Source organism: Carcharodon carcharias, chromosome 26, assembly GCF_017639515.1.
Source record: "Carcharodon carcharias isolate sCarCar2 chromosome 26, sCarCar2.pri, whole genome shotgun sequence".
Taxonomy (NCBI): domain Eukaryota; kingdom Metazoa; phylum Chordata; class Chondrichthyes; order Lamniformes; family Lamnidae; genus Carcharodon; species Carcharodon carcharias.
Genome location: NC_054492.1, coordinates 21,801,065 through 21,826,324, shown reverse-complemented (window position 1 = coordinate 21,826,324; position 25,260 = coordinate 21,801,065). Strand labels below are relative to the sequence as shown.

At 40.8% G+C, this 25,260-nt stretch overlaps 1 protein-coding gene across 11 annotated transcripts in view; it reads right to left on the bottom strand.

The window, feature by feature from the left end:
• Window positions 1-303: 303 nt before the first annotated feature.
• Window positions 304-25,260, bottom strand: part of gabpb1 (GA binding protein transcription factor subunit beta 1) — an 88,936-nt gene continuing 63,979 nt past the window's right edge. For 6 of the 11 annotated variants that reach the window (XM_041175184.1, XM_041175182.1, XM_041175187.1 and 3 more), the window contains 3 exons: window positions 12,377-12,433; window positions 5,719-5,862; window positions 3,167-4,768 (listed from right to left, as the gene is read on the bottom strand). In XM_041175184.1, the coding sequence (XP_041031118.1) occupies window positions 4,757-4,768; window positions 5,719-5,862; window positions 12,377-12,433 (213 nt within the window). In that variant the 3' untranslated portion in view covers window positions 3,167-4,756. Of the gene's footprint in view, window positions 623-3,166; window positions 5,863-12,376; window positions 12,434-22,721; window positions 23,123-25,260 lie in introns of those variants that run through there. The other 5 variants (XR_005941456.1, XM_041175183.1, XM_041175185.1 and 2 more) reach the window with 5 other exon arrangements.

Below are 25,260 nucleotides of genomic sequence, written 5' to 3'. Positions count from 1 at the left end.
TAGAAGTAAATAGTAAGGCCTTTTAGAAGAATATACAAAGTAATAAAAGGGTGACAGGAGGAAAACCTGGCACTGAGATTAATTTTGGATTTCTCTTAACAAAGAACCGGTACAAGTGTGATTGACCAAACAGCCACATTCTGTGTTGTGAAGATTAATGATTAGTTATGTTGACAGAGCATAACTGATCAGCTTTGAGATCCTGTCAATTGACTTCTTTTAACAACCATCTTGTTTTTTGATTGATTCATCTTCTCCTGATTCATGCAACCAGCAGGTACTGGTTGCTTGGTATATACTGAATCTTTAATAACTTTACAACTTCTATTCTTCACTCTTGTCCACATGGTTTGAATTCACTCTGTTGAACTGAGCTTGGAGAGACCAAGTACAGGCTGAGCACAGAAACAGGTTTATAACCAATGTTTCACTCATTCACTCATTCCTCAACACATTCTTTGGACTGAGATTTTTTTTCTGTTTTTGTGTGTGATGCCAGATCTGGAATTCACTGATAATCCTTCAGGGGTCCCAGAATGCACTCTCCTGGTTCAGAGCTCCTCTACAACCCTTGAAAAAATTGTGGAAAGTCCACTTCATCAAAACCTTGCAGTCGCTTCACCTAAGTTGTAAAAGAACACAGAGTAGAATACAGGAAAGATACTGTAGCTATGCAATGGTCTTGAAATCCATGATCCATACAAGACCTTAAGTTAACCCAGAGTTTCAACTATCTGGTAAACAGAGCTTATCTTCAAACGTTACAAAGTTGTTCTGTCTGTTAGTTTGAAAAATCTTATGTTGGCAAAACTATATCAAATAAAGCATTGGTGTAGTTCTGGGGTCCCATGTAGCCCAGACTGAGTGAACACAGCAGATTTCCTCCCCTAAAGGACATTATGAAACCAGTTGGGCTTTTATGGCAATTTAACTTCATGGGGTCCCTTTTACTGATAGGAGCATTTTACTTCCAGAATTTTAAAAACTTCAATGCTCAGATTGCTTTGGTGAGATTTGAACTTACATTCCCTGGATTAATAAGCAGTTGCTCAGGTTAGGGTCTGAAACAACCTCATTCTCTCTCACACACACACTCTCACTCGAAAACAACCTGTTCATGTTTCTTACGCAAACATTGAATACTCCTAACATTCAGTTATATTTTTAAAACTTCACTAAAGTGACCGCCACAATTTTCATGAAAATTAAAATAAAACCCAAAGTCTTAAGTAGGAAGAATGGAGTGGGAAATTCCTAACAAATTACTTAGTTGCATTTCTTGACAGTTCAACCATGAATGGCATCGACAGTGTTCAGAGGCTTTAAACCCAGAATCTTGATGAAGCAAAGCAGGGGTGGAGAAGGAGGTAAGAGGGAGAAACATATGGAGCAAAGAGAATTGTGAGGGAATGTCGAAAAATATTGATGGAAGACAAAAAGAGTTCCATTTTAACCGGGTGAAAAAGCAAACGGAGACTCATACATATAAACAAAGAGACACAGAGACTTCTTTTTACAACCATCTTGTTCATTGATTGATTCATCTTCTCATCCTGATTTTTGCAACCAACTGGTACAAGTTGCTCAGTCCTAATAGACATAAACAAAGAGACACAGAGACTCATAGACATAAACAAAAGAGACACAGAGAGTCTTAGACATAAACAAAGAGACACAGAGAGTCATAGACATAAACACAAACATGGATAGACACAGACATAAACACAGAAACATGGAGAGTCATAGACATAAACAATGAGACACGGAAAGTCATAGACATAAACACAAACATGGAGAGTTATAGACATTAACAAAGAGACACTGAGACTTATACACAAAAAACAGAGACACAGAGAGTCAGACATAAACAAAGAGACACAGAGAGTCAGAGTCATAGACATAAACAAAGAGACACAGAGAGTCATAGACATAAACACAGAAACATGGAGAGTTATAGACATTAACAATGAGATACGGAGGGTTATACATGTAAACAAAGAAGCACAGAGAGTCATACATGTAAACACAGAGACATGGAGAGTCATAGACATAAACAAAGAAACACGGAGAGTCATAGACACAAAGAGACATGGAGAGTTATATACATAAACAATGAGACACAGAAAGTCATAAACATAAACACAGAAACATGGAGAGTCATAGACATAAACAATGAGACACAGAGAGTCATAGACATAAACAAAGAAACACGGAGAGTCATAGACATAAACACAGAAACATGGAGAGTCATAGACATAAACAATGAGACATGGAGAGTCATAGACATAAACAAAGAAACATGGAGAGTCATAGACATAAACAATGAGACACAGAGAGTCATAGACATAAACAATGAGATATGGAGAGTCATAGACATAAACAATGAGACACAGAAAGTCATAGACATAAACAGTGAGACACGGAGAGTCATAGACATAAACAATGAGACACGGAGAGTCATAAACATAAACACAGAAACACGGAGAGTCATAGACATAAACACAGAGACATGGAGAGTCATAGACACAAAGAGGCACGGAGAGTCATAGACATCAGAGTTTTTTATCGATGGCCTGGGCATTCCCCACGTTGGGTCCTGTGATGATGTCACTGTGGACCACGCTAACAAATCAAACTGCCCTGGAGCAGCGTCGATGAAAACGAGAAAACTTACAAAGAATTCCGGTACCCCAAGTCATCGGAGGCAAACATCCAACTGAAACATGGGCTTTTTTACTTGAAAATCAGGTTTAAGTGTATAGACATAAACAATGAGATACAGAGGGTCATACATGTAAACAAAGAAGCAGAGAGAGTCATACATGTAAACAAAGAGACACGGAGGCACATGAAGAGACACATAAAGCTTTGAAGATGGCAGGAAAAGCTGATGAAGTGTTTTTGAAAGTGTACAGGATTGCAGAAGGGCATTTCATGCCAGTTTACTTTCTCACTCCTCGATAGCACGGTTTTTAATGGAATCTTGCTGTGCACAAAATGGCTGCTGTGTTTCTTAATCTAACAATCACTGAACAATGCAGTGTGTGTGAAACTTGGAGAATTTCTCAGTAATGTGAGAAGTTGCTGGATACAGAGAGGTAATGAGAAGGTGATAATACATGAATTAGTGCCACTATTTTAAACCAAAAAAATTAAAAGCGAATCATTACCTAAGAAAGATTTTATTTGATAGAAAATTATACAGTGTACGTTTTGTCAACAACTTCATTTATAATAATTACCAGATTAGCGTGAATGGGAAAAAAAAACTATAAGGTAAGACTCTGAATTCACTGCAGTTTATAATGTAGCTAATTACATTTCAATTTACACAGATAAGTGGAGGAAATGAGTTGTTGGAGCACAGTCTTTCTCTTTCATGCTAACAAATGACAATGTTTAACATAAACAGTATGTCGGCACTATCAGTCCAGCAAATAATCTAATGCTCATTGTGACAACCTTCAATGAAAATGCCCCAACAAAACAGTAAATAAAATTACTGGATATGAATCTAAAGGACAATTGATATCAGGTCAGGCAACAGAAGAATTCACGGTTCTTGAAGGTCAGTGAAATGCAATGATCGGCTGCACAAGTGGAATATAAACAGCATTTTTTTTTACATTTACATTTCTTCAACAAGCTACAGTATAATGAATTAAGAAAATATACAAGCATGCTCTTCCAGCAGCCATGCAGCGCCGAGAGCTGCAGTCACCAGCAGCCATGCAGCGCCGAGACCTGCAGACACTAGCAGCTGCACAATGCTGCAACCTGCCGACACCAGCAGCCATGCAGCACTGAGACCTGCAGTCACCAGCAGCTGCGCAATGCTGCAACCTGCCGACACCAGCAGCCATGCAGCACTGAGACCTGCAGACACCAGCAGCTGCGCAATGCTGCAACCTGCCGACACCAGCAGCCATGCAGCACCGAGACCTGCAGTCACCAGCAGCTGCGCAATGCTGCAACCTGCTGACACCCGCAGCCATGCAGCACCGAGACCTGCTGATACCAGCAGCCATGCAGCACCGAGACCTGCAGACACCAGCAGCCATGCAGCACTGAGACCTGCAGTCACCAGCAGCTGCGCAATGCTGCAACCTGCCGACACCAGCAGCCATGCAGCACCGAGACCCGCTGATACCAGCAGCCATGCAGCACCGAGACCTGCAGACACCAGCAGCCATGCAGCACTGAGACCTGCAGACACCAGCAGCCTGCACTGCAATTTCACATTCTGACGCAAAGAATTATTGTGTTTGGCTAAAACTAGAAGCAGAAATGCTGTTTCATACAGATGGAAAATGATCTAACTCTGCAATCTCAGATCCAAACATGAAGTTGCATTTCACAACAAGGCCCTTGGTTGAGTGATGGATCTTCCTCCACTTCTACTTTCGGCAATGAAGTGTAAACACTGGAAGACGACCCTCTTCCTGGTCTCACAGTATAATCAATACTTCTTAAAATTCTGAGTATAATTTGTTTAAAAAAAAACTGCTGTAATACTCAGCACATTGGGTTGAAATACATCCTTGGTATGGAGGGGATGTGTCAATATTAGGAGCAACAATGTTGGTTAACGTAACCTATTGCCATTCCCTGAACATGGCATTGCCTCGACAGACCACAGACTTAAGAGATTTATATGGCGGTTGTGATGTTCTCATCAGCCAAGTCATTTCTTCCTGCAGCGTTTCTAGCGTTGTGCTGTTCCATGTTGAGATCTCTTCTGTTTGCTTGGATTCCTTCACCTGGATTCCTTCACTAACGGGTTTGACAAAGGACAAGTCCAACCAACTCATTAAAAAAATTCATTACAAGAATTACAAACACTGGTAACGTCCTTTTTTTCTGCATTTTGTTTTTGCTTAAATATATGAATGTTGATTATTTGATGTGGATTTAATATGACATTAACCAGCTTTGTGTCAGCTTCTACTCTTAAATTAGTTCTGGTGGTGATTTTGAGTTTTACTAGTCCCAGACTTATTACTCTCATTTCTGATCTTCGGTATCTGAACTTTCAGAACGATTTCAGGAATGTGAAAAGCTACTGGTTCATTTTGCAGTTACATTTATATCTTGAAAGCTTCAATCCCTTCAGAAAGCACAGCCTGGTAAACCATTCTCAACACACTGTGGAAAGGAGGCTGTATCTAAATTTTGCCTGTTCACCATCACAGATTTGGATTTCAATCTGAAGAATTTGTGCTGAAGGTATTAATCTGCAGGCTGCTTTCATTTTTTTTCTGCCTATACAACAATATTCTACTTTGCAGAATCTTACACGTCTGATCCAGTAATTAACAATAAAAAAAATTCAAAGATAACCCCACAACAACCAGAACCTCTCACTATAGTGACAACAAAATGACCAAGATCAGCCAATTAGAAGACTGTGGATAATTGAGGATTTCTAGCTCTTGCAGCAGACTCAAACTTCAGCTGAAATATATAGAATACAGTCTCACCGACTCAGCTCGTCTCACCCTCCTATCCCATCCTTCTCTACATTATTTGACTGCAGTTGAGTCACTATCTGGATTTCAAGACCAGAAGCACAATTTTTTGACGTGTGCTTTAATTTGCAGATCTCAATGCCCTGGGGTTGTTTATCAGAGATGGTCATCCTTCCCATAGGCTTTGCAACCAAGGAATAGTTTGTGATGTGAGTCTACCTTTTCATTTCCGCCTGACAACTTAATGCACCTTTTTGTTTGAGTGCAGATGGCCAAAGGCCTCCAGCTTCTGCCTGTAGGCTTCTGCCTCCTGCTCTTTTTCCAAAAGCTGCTGTCTGTATTTCTGTGCCTCCCGATTCGCTTCTTCCAGCTGTTTCTGCAACACTTCTTTCTCCTGGAACCAAAACACAACAGTTAGCACCAATGCCGGTTAGCAGCATTAGTCTGGACTGAAGTTGCATTAGCATATCACACAATTACAATTAACCCCTTATACTAAGTCTCCCCCCAAGTCTCTAATTTCAATTTATTTTTTCTAGCAACAACTGCTGTGTGGTTTTCACTAGTCTACCAGAATAGGTCTTCAACTCCTTTGGAGGAGGTTAGGGATTTGAGTCCTGCATGTGGTCTCTCAGATTCTGCTGGGGAGAAGGAGAATTTGTAAATGTATCAGCTTCACTGGTCCGGTAGTCATCTGGATCTCTCGTTGAACACAGCATCTTGGGTCTTTTCAATTGGTAGATGATTGCTTCAACTGTAGAAGGTTGCTTCTGTGACGGAACTCCTGCATGTCTGTTTGACCTCATCGTACTGTGCTCTGTTTGGATGAGGTAGGCCCATGGATGTAGTGTCTGTTCAACCATTTGTCCGGAGCGAGCTCAGTTTCAGATCCAAACTGGCTCTCCTGGTTGGAGGTCTGGCAGGTTGCATGTTTTGTGATGCTTGTCATAGTTCCACATCTGGCTGGATTGATACTCATCCTCTTTCTCCCTCACCTTGTCCAAGTCTTCAGTGTGAGTGGGTGTGGGAGAGTAGGGAGTTGAATTCTCAGTCACATGGTGCTAACCCATTTTGGGGTGGCATTGAATGATAGCTCAGAAGTGCTAGTTAGATGTCACCGTTCTTCTTCAGCAATGCTTTCACTCCTCTTTCAGCCTCACCATTAGTCTGAGGATGTCTTGGTGAGTTGGTAGTCTGGACAAATCCATAGAATGCCACGAACTCTTTAAAGTATTAATTGGCAAACTTCAGTCCATTGTCTGAGGTTACAATGTCTGGGATTCCATGTGTTGCAAATATCGTCTTTAGGGATGTAATCACTGCTTCAGAAGTGTCACCCTGCAGCTACTGACTTCTATCCACCTGGAGTTGTTGTCTCCAATGATCAAAAACATCTCACCTCTGTGTTCAAGGGGGTTCATCCCGAGATGTTCCCATGCTCTTGATGGAAAGGGAGATGCCATCAACAGTTCTCTTGTCTCCTGACGATGAATAACACAAATAATACAGTTTAATATCATCTCTTCTTATGACTTTGAGAGACCTGGCCACTGAGTGGAATATCTTGCTCTGGTTCCACATTTTGTTCTGCCCAATGTCCTCAGTGCAATTGTTGCAGTATGTCAAGTCTCAGAACTCTCCAAATGACCTCTTCCTCATCATAGATGAGTAAATCATCCAATACACTGAGGTGTACTCTCTGTTTACAGTCCTGTCTGAGAATGAGATTGTGTATGCTGAACATCCTTTGACACAGTTCTCTCTGGTCGGAGCACATTCTTCATCAGGTTTCTGTGTGTCTCTAATTTTATTTAGTCACTGAGTTGTTGCTGGTAGAGTTGTGCCTTTTGTCGAAGCAATGATTTCTACATCTTTGACGAGGACGACATCACCTAGTCAGGCCTTTCCACTGGGAAATGGGACAAAGTATCAGCTATAGTCTGCTTTTTCCTCAGAACATACTCAGCCTTTGCATCAAACCTCAACATCCTCAGTCTGAATTGTTGTACTCGTGGAAGGCATTTTTGCTAACTCTTTAGAGTTTCAAAGGTGTCACTAAGGGTTTGTGGTCTGTCTCTATCTTGAAGTGGAGACCAAGAACATTATGTAGAAACTTTTCACAAGCCCATGTAGCAGCTGATGCTTCTTTCTCTTTCACTGCATATATCCGTTCAGTCTCTGTCAGTGCACGGGATGTGTAGTAAGCTGCTCTACACTTTCCATCCATCTGTATCTGAAAGAGTATAGCTCCCAATCTGTAGAAGATGCATCTGCAGTGATGATTGTGGGTGGCTGAGTCATAGTGAGCTCAAATGTCAGGTGATATCAGCATCTCTTTGATTTTCTCAAAAATCAGTTGTGCTTCTGCCCAGCACCATGTATTGTCCTGTAACAGCTGCCATAGCGGCTCACTGACAACAGGAACTTTCTGATTTGGTTTACCATACCCACTCTGGAACTCAGTTGCGTTCTGAGGAGCTGGAAACTCCTTGATTGCTCTTGCTGTTTATGGACTGACTCTGACAGTGGATGCATCCACAATATGGCCAAGGAACTTTGGCTGTGAGAATTCCATTTGTTGTTGTGTGTGTGAGTCCTGCTTCCTGTAGGCATCGCAGCACAGCTCTTGGTCTGGTGTCATGTTCTGTCTGAGTGGATCCATGGATCAGGGCATCGTTTATGTGACATACGACTCCATCCAGACCTTCCAGGGTTCTCGACATTGTCCTTTGGGGGGTTTCTGGTGCTGATGCCAAAGGGTAATCTGTTGAAACAAAACATCCCAAATGAAGTAATGAAGGTTGTGAGTAAAGAGGACTCTTCATCAAGGGGTAGTTGCCAAAAAGTACGAGTTGCATCCAGCTTTGTCTCTGGCCCAATTTTGCTAACTCTCGTCTGTAGATGATACAGGGTGAACTTCGTTTCATCTGCTTTGTTCAGCTGGGTAAGATCTATGCAAATTCTGATTGATCTGTTGGGTTTTGGTACTGCGACCACCCCTGAGCACCAGCTGGTTGGTTCTGTGACAGGTGAAGTAACCCCTTGCTTCAACATAGAGTTAATTTCCTTCTTGACCTTTGGCAAGAGTGGACGAGGAACTTTTCTGAGTGTAAAAAGACACAGTGGTTTCGTTTCTAGATGCAGAGTGACATGGTACACTGTCTTCAGCTTTCCTCGTCCTGTGAACAGCCGTGGAAATTCAGCTCTGACGTTTTTAAGCTGATCTTCTCGGCTTTCCCGTTCCTCTGCTCTGAAAATTGAATGTAAGTTGGTACAGGTTTTCCTTCTTAAGAGTGAACAACTCTGGTTCAGGATCACAGTTCAGGTTTCAGTGTTTTTTTCCTCTCTCTTGAAGGGTTGCATTAATTGTCCAATGCCTTTGAGTTCTATATCTCCCGGTGTAGTTTTTTGCAGAATGGCTGAAGAGAACTTTTCTACAGCCACAGTTCAGCATCAGAAAGAACCAAAACTGTTGCACCTGTGTCTGACTTAAAGCAATGTCCTGGTTCCCCCTACTAGGGCATCAGTATTCCAGTAATTTCTGCTTACTTTCTGGATATCCCCAAGGAAAGGCATCTCACTATCATTGATATCTTCTGTTTCAGGCTTGACCAACCTATGGCTCGTGGGCCAAGATCCAACCCGCCAATGCCTCTCCATCCGGCCCACGGAGCCAGTGTTCCAAGTACCAGTAAGTGAAGTGAAAGATTCGGCAAGGAGTTGCTCCTCCAATCACAGGCCATTTCTATCCTGCATTTGCTACTGATAGGTTCACTGGCAAACCTGTCAGCAGCAAACGGAGGAGAGAAACAGTCTCTGATTGGAGGAGCAGCAGCATGCTTCAATCAGCCTGAGACCTGAACACTGGCAGCGGAGGATTTGTTGGGGAGGAAGAGAGGATTTCGGGGGAGGCGGGGAGAGAGTGTGAGTGTGAATGTGTGAGAGTTTGTGTGCATGTATGAGAGAGTGCGTAAGAATGAGTGAGTGTGTGAGAGAGTGAGTGAATGTGTGAGAGAGATTGAGTGAGAGTGAGTGAGTGTGAGAGAAAGCATGTGTGAGTGAGTCAGGTGTGTGAGAGAGAGAGAGTTGAGTGTACGAGAGAGTGTGTGTGAGAGGAGTGTGTGTGTGAGTGTGAGAGAGAGTTAGTGAGTGAATGTATGAGAGGGAGTGTGTGAGATAGTGTGTGTGAGAGAGAGTTGAGTCAGTGCATGTGAAAGAGTGAATGTCTTTAAGAGTTTATGTGTGAGTGAGAAAGCATGTAGGAGAGTGTGTGAGAGAGTGAGTGTGTGAGAGAGTTGAGTGTATGAGAGTGTGTGAAAGGAGTGTGTGTGTGTATGAGAGAGTGAGTGTGTGAGTGTGAATATGTGAATGAGTGTGAGAGAGGGAGTGAGTGAGCATGTGACTGAGAGTGAGTGTGAGAGAGTGAGTGCACAAGAGAGAGTGAGTGCGAGAGAGTGAGTGCACGAGAGAGAGTGAGTGACTGAGTGTGGGAGAGAATATGAGAGAGAGTGTGTGTGTGAGAGTATATGTGTGAACCATAGAAATGTTATGGTACAGAAAGAGGCCATTCAACCCATCAAGTCTGTGCCATCCATAAAAAGAGAAAAAGGAAGCTAGCTGTTCAATTTAAACTCACTTTCCAGCACCTGGTCTGTAGCCTTGCAGTTTACAGCGCTTCAGATGCAGATCCAGGCACCTTTTTAAATGAGGTGAGTGTTTCAGCCCCAACCACCAATTTAGGCAGCGAATTCCAGACACCAACCACCCTCTGGGTGAAAAAGTTTTTCATGTCCCCTTTAATCCTTCTACCAATCACCTTAAATCTGTGCCCCCTGGTAATTGACCTCAGCTATGGGGAACAGGTCTTTCCTGTCTACCCTATCTAGGCCCCTCATAATTTTGTACACCTCAATTAGGTCACCCTTAGCCTCCTCTGTTCTAAGGAAAACAACCTCAGCCTATCCAACCTCTCCTCGTAGCTGCAATTTTCAAGGCCTGGCAACATTCTTGTAAATTTCCTCTGTACTCTCTCCATAGCAATTATGTCCTTCCTGTAATGTAGTGAAAAGAACTAGACACAAAATTCCAGCTGTCGCCTAACCAGCATTTTATTATACCCATGTTTTTGTATTCAATACCTCATCCAATAAAGGAAAGCATATACTAGAGTATGAGAGAGAATGTGTGTGTATGCGAGAGAGTGAGTATGTGAGAGAGTGAATGAGTGTGTGTGTGTATGCGAGAATGAGTGAGCGAGTGTGAGATTGAGGGTGAGCGAGTGTGTGTGAGATATTGAGTGAGAGTGAGTGAGAGAGAGTGTGAGTATGTGAGAGTGAGTGTGTGTGAGACAGAGTGTGAGAGAGTGAGTAAGTGCGTGTGTCTGGCTCACACCCAGTCTCAGGGTTCTCACTCACCCTCACCCCCACATACCAACACATACTCATATAGCGGGAGTGGGTGAGGTGCGCAGCCCAAGACTGGGAGTGAGCCAGACACACCCAATCTGACCCCCTCACATTCTGATGGTCATTTTTATTAATTACTCTTTTTTTAAAATTATCAGTTTACTGTTTCAACTTTTTTTTTGCTCAGCAAGTTGTTTCTTTTCTTCATTTCTCAAATTTATTTTGAAATTCATGTTTAATATTGCGCCAAACCTCATCTTTCTGAAATTTGCTCATCAGCCCCTTGAATGAGAAAAGATATTGAAATGAGGCCTCCCCACACGAAAAGGTTAGACAAGACTGGTCTATTTCATGGATTTGGCCATCTTTCGATGGCTTCTCTTTTTGCTTATTCTGAACAGGCTTCTTGCTGTGACACTTAGACCCTTAGTGACCTTTTTTTCTGCAGAAACAGCATTCAACCTCTTTGGCGGGACTATTTTCACACCTGTGTTTTTTTCCCACCACGTTGACTACAGTTAACTGGGGTGATTGATGGATGCTCTTCCTGACTTTCCTGCTTTTTATGGCCACCTCTCTGCTTTTAAATTGAACATACTCCACTGAGTCAGTTGTTTTTGGGATACGGTTCACCCTGTCACCCCGAATCACCGATCGATTTTGCTTCCTGACCTCAGCTTGTCTGCTCAGTTAAATTACCTTTGTTAATGTTAAATCATCCACTGACTGCAAGTGGTCACTCAGACAATGCCTCATCCAAGACTCAGACAACAATTCTGTCCCTAATTAGTTCACCTTTTAAGCTGCCAGATTCACAATTCTCTGCCAGTCTATACAGATTGTTGATAAATGTATCACCTTTGTATGCTTCGTATGCTTGTTAAATTTAGCGCACTCAAAAATGCTATTCTTTACAGGTTGAAGTGGGCATCAAATGTTTTTATTACTTCAGCATACGTAACTTTTACTTCATCGATCCCTTGCCTGCCTAGGATATCGTCTGTACAGTCACCAATCACATTTACTGACCAGTTCTCCAAGAGGCCTGAGGTGGTGCAATAAGTGGCAAATTGTTGGTGCCATTTCACCATAAAGATTTACTGAAGTTACAAAATTGTCACCTTTAAACATTAAGAAACAACTTCCTGTTGTTTTCTTGTCTACAAGAGAGAACAAGATCAGGAGAAATTGCATCATTCCCTGTGCTGATGTATATTGAGTCTCACTGGCATATCACACCATTAGAATTAACCCCTTATACTACAGGTTCCTGCTCCTGATCACTGTCCAGTGATCCCCTGGGTTAGGGAGAGAGGAAATCAGCCAGGGTTCCTGCTCCTGATCACTGTCCAGTGACCCCTGGGTTAGAGAGAGAGGGGAAATCAGCCAGGGTTCCTGCTCCTGATCACTGTCCAGTGACCCCTGGGTTAGAGAGAGAGGGGAAATCAGCCAGGGTTCCTGCTCCTGATCACTGCCCCTGATAAATAAACATTGAGTGTTTACCTCTGAAAATTCCACCATGTGCAGAGTGCAGGTTTCCGGGCCAGAACCCTCTTGTATCTAATGAGCAAGGAAAAGAAAAAAAAAACAATTCTAAACTGCTCTTTCACAAAATGATATACAAGAAAAAGACAAAAGCATTGGGAAAATAATGACTTTAATTGCTTCTGTTAAAAGATTATTTCTACAAAACTAGTGTGTTTCGATTTAGCTCCTTCTCACAAATGAGTTAATATATCACCCATAAATGGTGCATTTATTGCAAGCCACAGGAATGAAATAAGATACACTTTAGATGAAGTAAATAATATCGTGCTCCTTTACGATATTATTTCTGTTCCCACACTCCTATCCTGTACCTTCACATGCCAGATATCTTCAGCCGAGTTAGCAGCATCCAGATTTCATTAAACAATAGCTGGCTGCTGCATGAAGCCATAATCGGATTCATGAACTGTGCAGAAGCACCTAGGGTTGACTCAGACACCCACAGGTATACACCTGAATTTGAGTGCTCTCCCTGTACAGAACCATTCTTACCGAACCAAATCCATCAGTCAGTCTTGAAAATTTCAATTCATCCCAACATTTTCAGCCTTTTGAGGAAGAGTTCCTAATTTCTATTACCCTTGAAGAAATGCTGCTCATCCTCACTCCCAAATGACCCAGCTCTAATTCCAAAAGATGCCCCATTGTTCTCGATTCCTCCATCAAAGGAAATAGCTTCTCTGTGTCTATTCTATCAAATCTTATCATTTTAAACAACTTGATCAGATCACCCTTCAATTTTCTAAACACAAACCAAGTTTATGCAGTGAAAACAAAAATTCTGGAAATACTCAATAGGTCAAGCAGCACCTGTGGAGAGAAACAGAGTTAATGTTTCAAGTTGGTGATCTTTCATCTGAACGCACTTGTTTTTATTTCAGATTTCCATCATCTGCATTATATTACTTTTGCCAAGTTTAAGAAATCTGTCCTTATCAATTGTCCATTTGAAGCCCAGGTATCATTTTGTGAATCTGCATTGCAGCCTACCCCAGAGCCAATATTCCAATATATATAGCCCAGAACTGGACGCTGTTACTCTGGATGGGGTCTGACAAGATTCCTTGTAACTGAAGCATCACTTCTTAACTATTCCAGATCTTAAGATAAAGGCAACATTTGCACTCGCTATTTGGATTGCTTTCTGTACCTGGTGAATTAACTTTCAGTGATTAGTGCACATGGGCAGCTTCTCCACAGGTCTCAGTCTCTCACTATTAAGAACATCTTCTAGTTAACCTTTCTCAGATCCTGAGTGAATAACCTCACATTGAATTCCATCTCTCCACTCGTTTAATCTGTAGCTACGCATTTTGATTTGTCAGGGAAACAGCCAAGTCATAACAAAACACTTATTGTTCATTCAAGCAGATATTTTTTGAACATCTGTCCAAAGTAATTTCTAATTTTTATCACCTTCAATTGCTTTCTGCTAACTGAATAAAATTAATATTTAATTCATGAGCCATAAGAGTTGGCAGCCCAAAGCTGAATTCCTGGTAATGGTGAATCAGTTGACCTCAGAGATGAGGTCAGCACAATTTAGCTCAGTATCCTTAAGCCAAGAAAAACAAGAATTGTCAAAGATTCCTCTCCTGATTTACATCCTGCCATTGTTGAATTTGCCTGGACTTCCAGGGAAAGAAACAATTAGATCCAGCTGGGATTTAACTTTCCTCAGCCACTGACGAATTAACTGGCCATTCACTGTCCAAACTCACACCCCAGCACGAGTCCCACTTCAGGACACTAATTTCACTGGAACTTTTTTTGTTGTCGTGCATGCTGATGATGTCAACGAACTGGATGCTGTCTAAGGAGCCATGGTGAGTTGCCACAGAGCATCTTGTAGATGGTACATACTGCTGCCAGTGTGCGTCGGTGCTGGAGGGAGTGAATGTTTAAAGTGGTGGATGGGGTGAGGATCAAGTGGGCCAGGGCAAAGCAGCCCACTTGATTGGCACCCCAGATTCACAATGCTCTATCTTGGGGGAGACGGTGGTGTAGTGGTAACGTCACTGGACGAATAATCCAGAGGCCCAGGCTGATGCTCTGGGGACACAGGTTCAAATCCCACTGTGGCAGTTGGTGGGATTTAAATTCAATTAATAAAATCTGGAATTGAAAGGTAGTCATGGTGACTATGAAACTATTATCGCTTGTCATGAAGTAAAAACCCATCTGGTGCACTAATGTTCTTTAGGGAAGGAAATCTGCCATCCATACCCAGTCTGGCCTACATGTGACTCTCAGTCCACAGCAATGTGGTTGACTCTTAACTGTCCTTTGAAATTGCCTAGCAAGCCACTCAATTCAAGGGCAATTAGGGATGGGCAATAAATGCTGGCCTTGCCAGTGATGCCCACATCCCATCAAAACATTTTTAAATAGTTAATTGCTTATTGTGAGATTACGCCTCCTATTTCAAGACTCTCCAGCCAGTGAAACCCTCTAAGCATTTACCCTGTCGAGCCTCTAAATTTCATATGTTTCAATGAGATAAAAAAGGAAAAATAATCTTTCAGTGATCAAGTGACAGTAAAGGCTGTTGCTAACTTGTAATTCCAATCTAACAGATTTCTATCCAGTCTCATTAGCTTCAGGGTGTTTGCACAATCTAAGTAGATGTAAGCTTTTACCTGACTCATTCCTGATATGAAGGGCTTATCTTATGAAGAAAGGTTGGACAGGTTGGGCCTATATCCATTAGAGTTTAGAAGAATGAGAGGTGATCTTATTGAAACATCAAAAGTGGATTTGACAGGGTGTATGGTGGGACGATGTTTCCACTTGTGGTGTCATCTAGAATGTGGAGGCACAAGTTTAAAAATTACGGATCTCCCATTAAAACAGAGATAAGGAGAAATTTCTTCTCTCAGAGGGTCATTAGTTTGTGGAATTCTCTTCCCTAGAAAGCAATGGAGACTGGGTCATCATATATATTCAAGGCTGAGTTAGATAGATTTTTGATCAACAAATGAGCCAAGAACATGAACTTGAGGCCAGAGTCAGATCAGCCATGATCTTATAGAATAGCAGAGCAGGCTGGAGGGGTTGAGTGGCCTAGTCCCGCTCCTAATTCTTGTGTTTCCTCAGTGCATGACAGACCAACAATTCTGTGGTCCAAATCTTCAAGGTTATGATGACTTTGAATGTTTCATAGCTTGGTTTTAAAATATATTCATATTTGGGTGGGGGAGATGCAGAATGAATGGGCAGAAAGGGGGAGGGAACTGCAGAATGGATGGAAAGGCGATGCAGAATGGATGGAGTGAGGGGAAGGTGACAAGGGTTTGATGATTTGTGTAATCTTATTATAACTTTTCTCTAGAAGCTCTCACTGATCACATTATGCTTGCCATATTTGTAGGTGTTTCTTTTCTCCCCATCCCCACACAGCCAAAGACAAAATATTGCCCTTTTTCAAGACATTCAAACATCCATATGCGCACATAACTTGATGCAACCTCACTTTATAAGTTGCTTTCTTTCTTCTGTGGCTACGTGCATGTTTCTCCACAGAGGACCTAGCATTATTGAAACATCTGATGGATTTTAGAGAATATGCTGAAGGAAATCTATGCTTTGTGAGGATACTATTTTACATTGGCAGGTCACCCAACGGAGCAGACCACCTTTAACCTTGGTCTCAATTTAAAACAGGCAGTTTGAGTAACTGTATTGTAGCATATACAGAATCCAATCTCTATCACCACGATAAATTCAAAGCCTGATGAAGAGTTGTGCTTGATGGCTAAATAAAAATTGAAAGTCTCAGTATGGAACTGGAGGCTGCTGTTGATGCAAATTCCAGCTTTGGGAGGTAGGTTTGAAGGTAAAAGTCTTTTTTTCTTTCTGTTGTAAGAACCATATTAAAGTTACTTAGATAAATACAAGTTGATCAGAATCAGTATGGAATTGTGTTAGGTATATCACGCCTGACTAATGTATAGTATATGGATCTTCTGAGGTACTAGCTTGGACTTCCAAAAGGCATTTGATAAAGTTCCACACAAAACAGGATAAACAAAAAAGTGCATAAATTGGATTCTGATGACACTGGTTGGGAGGTAGGAGACAGAGTAGGAATAAAGAATCTGTTCAGATTGGTGGGACATGGTAAGTGGTGTTCCCAGAAATCTATCTATATTGAGGCTTCAGCTCTTCATCAAATATAGTGAGCTGGATAAAGGAAGACACAGTTGTACATCTAAGTTTGCAGATAAAAGAAACTTAGGAGGTTCAGGAAATTGGGTAGATAGGAGCATAAAGTTACAAAGGGAAATAGACTGAGTGAATGGGCAAAACTAACAGATATAGTTGAATATACTGAATTGTGAGGTCCACCCACTTTGGATCCAAAATAAACAAATTGGTGAACGATTAGGAGCTGAAGGGGAATAAGAGGATGAGAGTGTTCAGATACAAAAATAACAATTATAAGAGCTAATGGAATGTTACCCTTTATCTTAAGGAGTTTGGAATACAAATGAGGAAGCTATGTTTCATTTGTACAGTGTCTTGCTCAGACCCCATTTATTGTATTGTGTTCAGTTTTGGGCACCACACCTCAGGAATCATATTAGCCTTGGAGGGAGTGCAGTGCTGATTGACTAGAATGATTTTGGAGTTAAAAACATTAAATCAGAGGAAAAATTGCATAAATTTGATTTGCATTGCCTTGAGTTTAGAAGCTTAAGGGGCTGATCTAATCAACGTATTTAAAGTGATACAAAAAACATTTATTCTGGTGGGAAAATCTGGAACACAGGAACACAATCTTAAAATAACCAGACCATTTAGGAATGAAACCAGGAAGTACTTTTTACACACAAAGGTTAGTGGAAATCTAGAACTTTTTTCCCACTGGCCAAACAACTGAAACCTGAAAGGCTTGAGATCAATAGATTTTGAATAGGTATGGGTACCAATGAATATGCCACAAAGGTAGGTAAATGGAGTCAAGATACAGATAAGCTATGATCTAACGGAAAGCCAGATCAGAGGCAAGGAGCTGAATTGCCTACACTGCTGTCCTATATCCAAGCAGTCTGCCCAGTTTCTAGTTTGGATGGTCCCACTCCCTAAACTCCTGGCAATTGTATGGTTAGTGTTTGAACTTAAAAGTATTTACACTGAATAACAATCAGGAGATGTTCTCATGGGTTAGAGTTATACCTAGAGAGACTGCTTGACCCCTGGACAGAAGCGGAGGTGCATCACACAGCCTGATCAAAATAATTTACATAGTAAAATATTCTGCAAATAAATCTCACCACAGTGTACATGAGTAGTTCTCAAGTTACGGAAAATATTTGGTTCTTTGCTAGAGGGTCAATCCTAACTTTGAAGAGGTATCACCATTAACTTTCAGGCTCACCGCAAAAGGACACAGAGCCAGCAGAAGTTTTTAAAGATGGTTTTGGATTATTTATCATTAAGATACAAAACAGAGATTAAAGGAAAGTAATTTTCATAAGAGGGTAAAGTTACTTGTTGGTGGGGTGGAAACATAATTCAAGCTTATATCTTGGAGGATGAATAAACACTTCTGTTGGTGAGGGTGCAACTTCTGGTGCCACAAGTCAGGAAATGATTTAAAAATCACTGATTTCTCCTGCTTGAGAGCCATTAAACCGTTGAACTAACTTTGTAATCTGCACATAAACAAGTTGATGAAGCATTTAAAAAAGGGGAATGCAGATTTCTGATTCAAAAGAGATGAATGTAGAGAGAGACAAAAGTTTGTGGGACTCCTGAACACAGGCATAGAACAGGGTGGAGAGGTGCAAGATGCTGCATTTGCAGAAAAATCTGAAAATGTCTTCTCTTTAACCAGTTTGAAATGTTGCTACAAATAACAAAAAGGTCAAATCTCATTCTCATTTGACTAAGTGGCTTTCTCTCATTCCTATGTTAAATTGAGAATTCCAAAATATTTTTCTAACCACACCTATTTTAGTCATTCCTGATAAACCAAATGCAGTACCTATAGCAGCAGCATTGTTACTTTTCTCTTGAATCTTGTTTTCTCAAATTGTAGTTTCATGTTTATGGCCAAGTTGTGCAGACAGCTTCAGTGCAACAGGTTACATAACTGCTTCAACAAGCTACCAAAAAGTGAAAGTCAGAATAGGGTGAAATTGTACTTTTAGTTCAGGCTATTTTCCAATTGCTCTCCTAGTGTCCTGGAAGAATCAACACACAATGAGCTGTAGAGCCAATTATAGAAGATGCCAGGTTCAATTCCTGGAGAATTTGTTGATTCTCATGGCCTGGCAGTTTAGATTAATGTGGATGGCAAAGGTTAATCAGCCATCTAACAAGTCTATCTAGAAAGAATTAATTCTCCCTCATGACCTCCAGCTGTTTCAACTGTATTAGGGTCTTTAACCTCCAATATTCAACTTAAAAGCACATTCCATGTGTTGAATACACTTCTTCAAATCAATCCCAAATGTCTTTTCCTGCATATTAGAGTTTAGCCAGAAGTAATGTTACAACTCTACAGTTGCTACTTTATAGATCTCCATAAGATCAACTTTGTCATCTCTATGTAAAAAAAAGCTGTTAAACCCAAGTTTCTCCCATCTTTTCTCATAAAAAGTCTTTTGACTCAAACAATTAACCCTGTTCTTCATCTCCAGGCTTGTATATCTTCCTTGTGTCTTAATGATTAGCACTGGACACAGACCTCAAGGTGAGACACAGCCAGAGCTCTGTATCATGATAGAATGGCTTCCTCCCACATGCCCACTGCTGTGTTGCCAGTATAGCTCACTATTCAGTAAGGATCCTAGAAATGGCCGAAGGGCTTTGGACTATAAAAAGGAATAAGGTCAATGTTTCCTGTTCTGGCAGGTCTGCATCTTAGGATAGGGTGAATGGCTGAATAGGCTGGCAACACTGACTGTTCAGCTTCACAGAGGATGAATGGCCAATTGGGTGAAGTGTTGGAAGGCTGTTGGCACCCATTAAACTATACCAAAACACCAAAGCATGGACTAATGAGTTCAGGAGAGAAAGAGTGAAAAATTAACAAAATCGAAAACCCCAGTTAAAAGGACAGGAAATGAACAGCACAATTCAAAAATAACAATCCGAATTTACCTGATCAATAGAATATTCCAGTGAATTAAATTTGACATGGTGATATATTGACTGCAAATGGTCTAGGTCACTAGAACCTAATTTGTTGAAAAAGACTGGAAATAAGTATTATTTCCTGAACTGACAAATAATCACACATTACTGGCGGCTCTTCCTGCTGACTTGTTTGTGTCACTTTCAAAATTATTGGCAAGAGGTTCATTCATTCAGTATGTTTGACAGCAATCACGTTGTCTGAAAGTCTCTTTGCCAAGACAACGCAAAGTTCCTCCCTCTGCTTGGCGATAGGGACATAGTGCTAAAGAGAAACTTCAAATGACAGAAAACCAGGTTCTTTACAAACAGCAATTTGAAATCAAAAACAATGAGAAATAAAGGGAGGACTGAGACAACGCAATAGAACAATTTCCCTTTGAGGCAGAGGTATTTGCAATTCTATACAATCCTAATTCCTCCCATTTAAAAAAAATATAGGAATTTCAGACACAACAGACGCTAACTCGACAGCAGGATAGAGTCTTAACTAAAACCATCCCAAAGGCACTGAGATCCTGGGAGACAAAATCACCACCAATTAGTAATAATGAAAATCTAATAAAATTGTGGCCAATTTGGATGATCAAAACTGCTTTTAGAATCTGTTGCAAAGCTTTTTTTTAGCCACTCAATCCTAAACTTTGACCACAATCCATAAATTTTTTTCATTCAATCATCGGATGTGGGCGGCGCTGGCTAGGCCAGCATTTATTGCCCATCCCTAATTGCCCTCAAGAAGATGGTGGTGAGCAACCTTCTTGAACTGGTGCAGTCCACATGGTGTAGGAACACCCACAGTGCTGTGAGGGAGGGGGTTCCAAGATTTTGGCCCAAATTTTTAATCAGTAAGTGTATCAAGGGAAAAGGCAGGGAAGTGGAGTTGAGGATTATCAGTTCAGCCATGATCTCATTGAATGGCGGAGCAGACTCAATGGGCTAAATGGACTACTTCTGCTTCTACGTCTTACATCTTATGGACAATGAAGGAACAGTGATATATTTCCATGTCAGGATGGTGAGTGGGTTGGAAAGGAAATTCCAGGTGGTGGTGTTCTCACGTATCTATCCTTGTCCTTCTAAATGTTAGTGGTCGTGGGTTTGGAAAGTGCTGTCTAAGGAGCCTTGGTGAGTTCCTGCAGTACATCTTGCAGATGGTACGTACTGCTGCTACTGTGCATTGGTGGTGGAGGGAGTGAACGTTTGTGGATGGGGTGTCAATCAAGCTTTATCCTGCATGGTGTCAAGCTTCGAGTGTTGTTGAAGCTGCACTCATCCAGGCAAGTGGAGAGTATTCCATCACACTCATGACTCGTGCCTTGTTGACAGTGGACAGGCTCTGTGGAGTCAGGACATGAGGTACTCCCTACAGGATTCTCAGCCTCTGACCTACTCTTGTAGCCACAGTATATCCATGGCTAGTTCAGTTCAGTTTCTGGTCAATGTTAGCCTCCAGGATGTTGCTAGTGAGGGATTCAGCGATGGCAATGTCACTGAACGTCAATGGGTGATAGTTAGAATCTCTCTTGTTGGAGATGGTCATTGACTGGCACTTGTGTGGCATGTATGTTACTTGCTACTTGTCAGCCTAAGCCTGGATACTGTCCAGGTCTTGCTGCATTTAGACATGGACTGCTTCAGCATCTGAGGAGTTGCAAATGGTGCAATCATCAGCGAACATTCCCACTTCTGACCTTATGATGGATGGAAGGTCATATAAAACGTGAAAATGGAACAGACCCTTGGCATGAGAATATGTGGAATTTAATGTTGGAAATGCATAAGATTATAAGACACATTGATGGAGTACAAATATAGTTCATATTTTAAAAGCATGAGAAATCTGAAAACAATTAAGGGGTTTATTTACAGGGGTCAGCTAATGAAGGCTTCATAAAGAGAAAGAAGCTCTGGTGGTGAATATCTGCCTAGTATAGATAAGCAAAGATCTTATCCTTCATATTTAAAGATGTCAAAAATAGAAAAAAAAGCAAGAGATTCCAAGGATGAAGAACTGTAGCTATGAGGATAGGTTGGAGAGGTTGGGATTGTTTTCCTTGGAGAAAAGAAGGCTGAGAGGAGACTTGATAGAGGTATTCACGATCCTGAGCGGCATGGACAGAGTAAATAGTGAGAAACTGTTCCTACTCAAGGGAGCATCAAGAACTAGAGGGCATAGATTCAAAATAACTGGCAGGAGTAAAAGTGATGTGAAGAAAACATTTTTCACCCAGAGGGTGGTTGGAGTCTGGAATGAACTTCCTGAAGGGCAGTGGAGGCAGATTCAATCGAGATATTCCAAAGGGAATTGGATTGCTATCTGAAAAGAAAGAACGTGCAAGGTTATGGGGATAAAGCAGGGGAGTAGGACTAGGTAAAATGCTCTTTCAGTGAGCCGGTGCAGACTTAATGGACTGAATGGCCTCCCTCTGCAATGTAAAGATTCTGTGATGTATTTATTGCATAAATGCTCCTAACAGAAACATATGAAGATCCTCCTCTTTGTAAACAATAGTAACATGGAAACCAGCTCCTTCCTGTCACAGAGACCATCTCAACATATCCTGGGTACATTACTTCAAACTCCTGAAGTGTCCTCTCAGCAGAGTGTAGTAAGATGCCATTTGTCACAGTTCTTCTGCAGCCACCCCCTCCCCTCATTTATGTATTCAATATATTTAAAAAACAATTGTTGCTGATCATTAAATCTCTTGTCAGCTACTGAGAATTCAGGGGATAGCATCTTACTAAAATAACTCAAGGTCTTGCTTTGAAATGGAAAATAATTAGGTCACATGATTTCAGAGCAAATCTTGCAAAAAAAAAACAAATAGAAATTTTTTAAAGTTGCATTTTCATTTGTTTCACATGGAAACAGAACAGGGATCAGTGTTGAGGCCATTTCCTGCTTCATCTCCCACAACTACAGGTGCAGAGCTCAGCTGATTTTGGAATCATTAATATTTGAAATGATCAAGTACAAGAAGTGAGTTTGATTTCAACAAAAGTATTATGAAATTTCTTTTTCCTTCATATTCAGTTACTAGGATAGTCTTTATGAGTATACACCCAAATAAAATGGGAATTCTGGGCTAATATTGTGTTTATTAAAATAAAATTCAAGTTATTGTATTTTTATCCAGAGAAATAAAAATATAGATTTTTTTTTCCATTTTCAAATGGCATTATAGAACAGCCTAGCAACTAGGACACTTCATATTTGAACATAATTTATCTTAGTGTTACACAAGCGCATAAATTGACGGGGCGTTGAGAAACCCGTGTTACATATTTCAACTTCCCCAAATAAATTAGACTTCCTTTCATTGCACAACTTACTCCAAAATACATCAGAGATTTGAAATACTAATGCAAAAGGTCTAGTTTTTAATTCTAAAAAATATTTTATTAGCCTTCCTTTGCTCTGCTTCTTTTGGTAAATCTTGGCATTTAATTTCCTCCATTCTTCTAAGTACATCACTGTGTTTGCTCTAATTCATGCTCCTTTTCCATTAGATTAACCAGGAGTGTTTGTGTATTTAACATCTCACTGTGAACCTAAAACAACAACAAAATCACAAATTAACGTCACATATTTAGTTAGCTTTTACAAAAGCGTCACTGGGGCAAGATTGTGGTCACAGTGAATGCACCCATTTCTTGGTCCTTTCAATCAGAGCTTATTATATTGTGTCTCTAATATAATTTTAGATGGAAAGTTAATTCATTTTAACTGCTTGACAATGTAATGAGTTTAAAAATAAATAAATGTGTTCTAAATTATTTATGACTAATACCAGCAGAAAATGCACTAAACTCATCCAAACTGTAAATTTAAATAACACATTTCTATTTAAAATTCAAGAGGTGCCATCGGAATTTAGTTCTGATAAAAACTATTTTTCATTGCTTTCCAGATAGTGTAAACTAGATAAACGTCAACTTATTCAGCTTACCCGACAGCTGCTCTGGGAAGATGGTTTAATAGCTTTTGTCTCAAGATGATTGGCTTGGAGGATATTTGCAGTCGGTTAGACTATAAACCGGTGACGATTGGAACAGCAAAGGAAGAGGTCACAAATGGCATGTGTGCTTGGGAAGGAAAGAACAGCCAAGATTCCTGTTCTGTGCCTTCTCTTGGGATATTTGCATGGGTGGGGAGAGGATTACGAAACCATGCTCTCCTTCCCAGTCCTCACAGCCCAAACTCTCAGCTTGTGGGTGCTTTCAAAGTGCAATTGCCAGATGTGGAAGCATATACAATGCTACTCAGCATACTCAGGAAAAGCTGGTAGGAAAGGGAGGAAAACTGGAAGTAACTCAGAGACCAGGAATTGTGTGCATTTTCACCCTTCCCACCAGAAGGACAGTGATTAAACCCAAAAATCTGCATCTCCCACCTATCTTGCCCCACACCTTATAGCATTGGCTGGTAAGTATGAATGCCCAGTGTACTGGTAACTACAGAGATAAAAACAAAAAACTGCGGATGCTGGAAATCCAAAATAAAAACAGAATTACCTGGAAAAACTCAGCAGGTATGGCAGCATCGGCGGAGAAGAAAAGAGTTGACGTTTCTAGTCCTCATGACCCTTCAACAGAACTTCAACAGTTCTGTTGAAGGGTCATAAGGACTCGAAACGTCAACTCTTTTCTTTTCCGCCGATGCTGCCAGACCTGCTGAGTTTTTCCAGATAATTCTGTTTTTGTACTGGTAACTACAGTTCACTACAGAAACCACACCACAGAAAACCAGGCTGTGCATTATAAAGGGCCCTAGTTTGCAAAGAACGGAGTTTGTTTTGACCTAATGCCTAAATCAAACTAAATAAGCCAATAAAAATTGTTGCCACTGCATGAGTCCAGTGGATAGCTGGCAGTGTGGGGAACATATTTTCTGGAGGAAAAAGGATGAATATTGCAATCAATCTTTTACAGATTCCATTCCCTGCACACTGCTGCAGGTGAACCAAGTAGCACGTAAAACAAGGAGAGGTGTTCTTGAAGTTGGGAAGATACTAGCAGCCAGGATTGATTTACTAAAAGTATCAATTATGGCTACCATATCTAAGTATTGCTTCATTACTCCCGGTGGTGAAAGTGCTGGTGGATGGAATCTACTTCAGAGGTTCTAAAGGGAGTCACTTTAAACACTAGATTTGATTGAAATGTATGGTATATTCTATCTATTTGTCACTTCATAGATCTAGGATGGTCTTGGACTCCAAGACCAAAAGAGATAAATACGTCAAGTATACCAGAGAGATGTGGTCGGTATATTCAGTATATCCTGAACTTTACAAGACATATAAATGTGGCAAAGATTAGTGGTAAGCCAGAGGATTGGGAAAGTTTTGAAAACCAACAAAAGATGACCAAAATAATAAAGAGGGAGAAGATAAACTTTGAGGGTAAACTAGCAAGTAATATAAAAATGGACAGTAGGAGCTTCTTTAAATATATAAAAAGGAAGAGGGAGACCAAAGTGAACATAGGCCCCTTACAGAATGAGGTTGGGGAAATAATAATGGGGAACCAGAAAATGGCAGAGGAATTGAATAAATATTTTGTTTCAGTCTTCATGGTAGAAGACACTAATAGCATTCCAATAATAAATAATCAAGGGGCAAAAGAGGGGGAGGAAATAAATACAATAACTATCCCCAGAGAAAAAGTACTAGGGAAACTAATGGGGA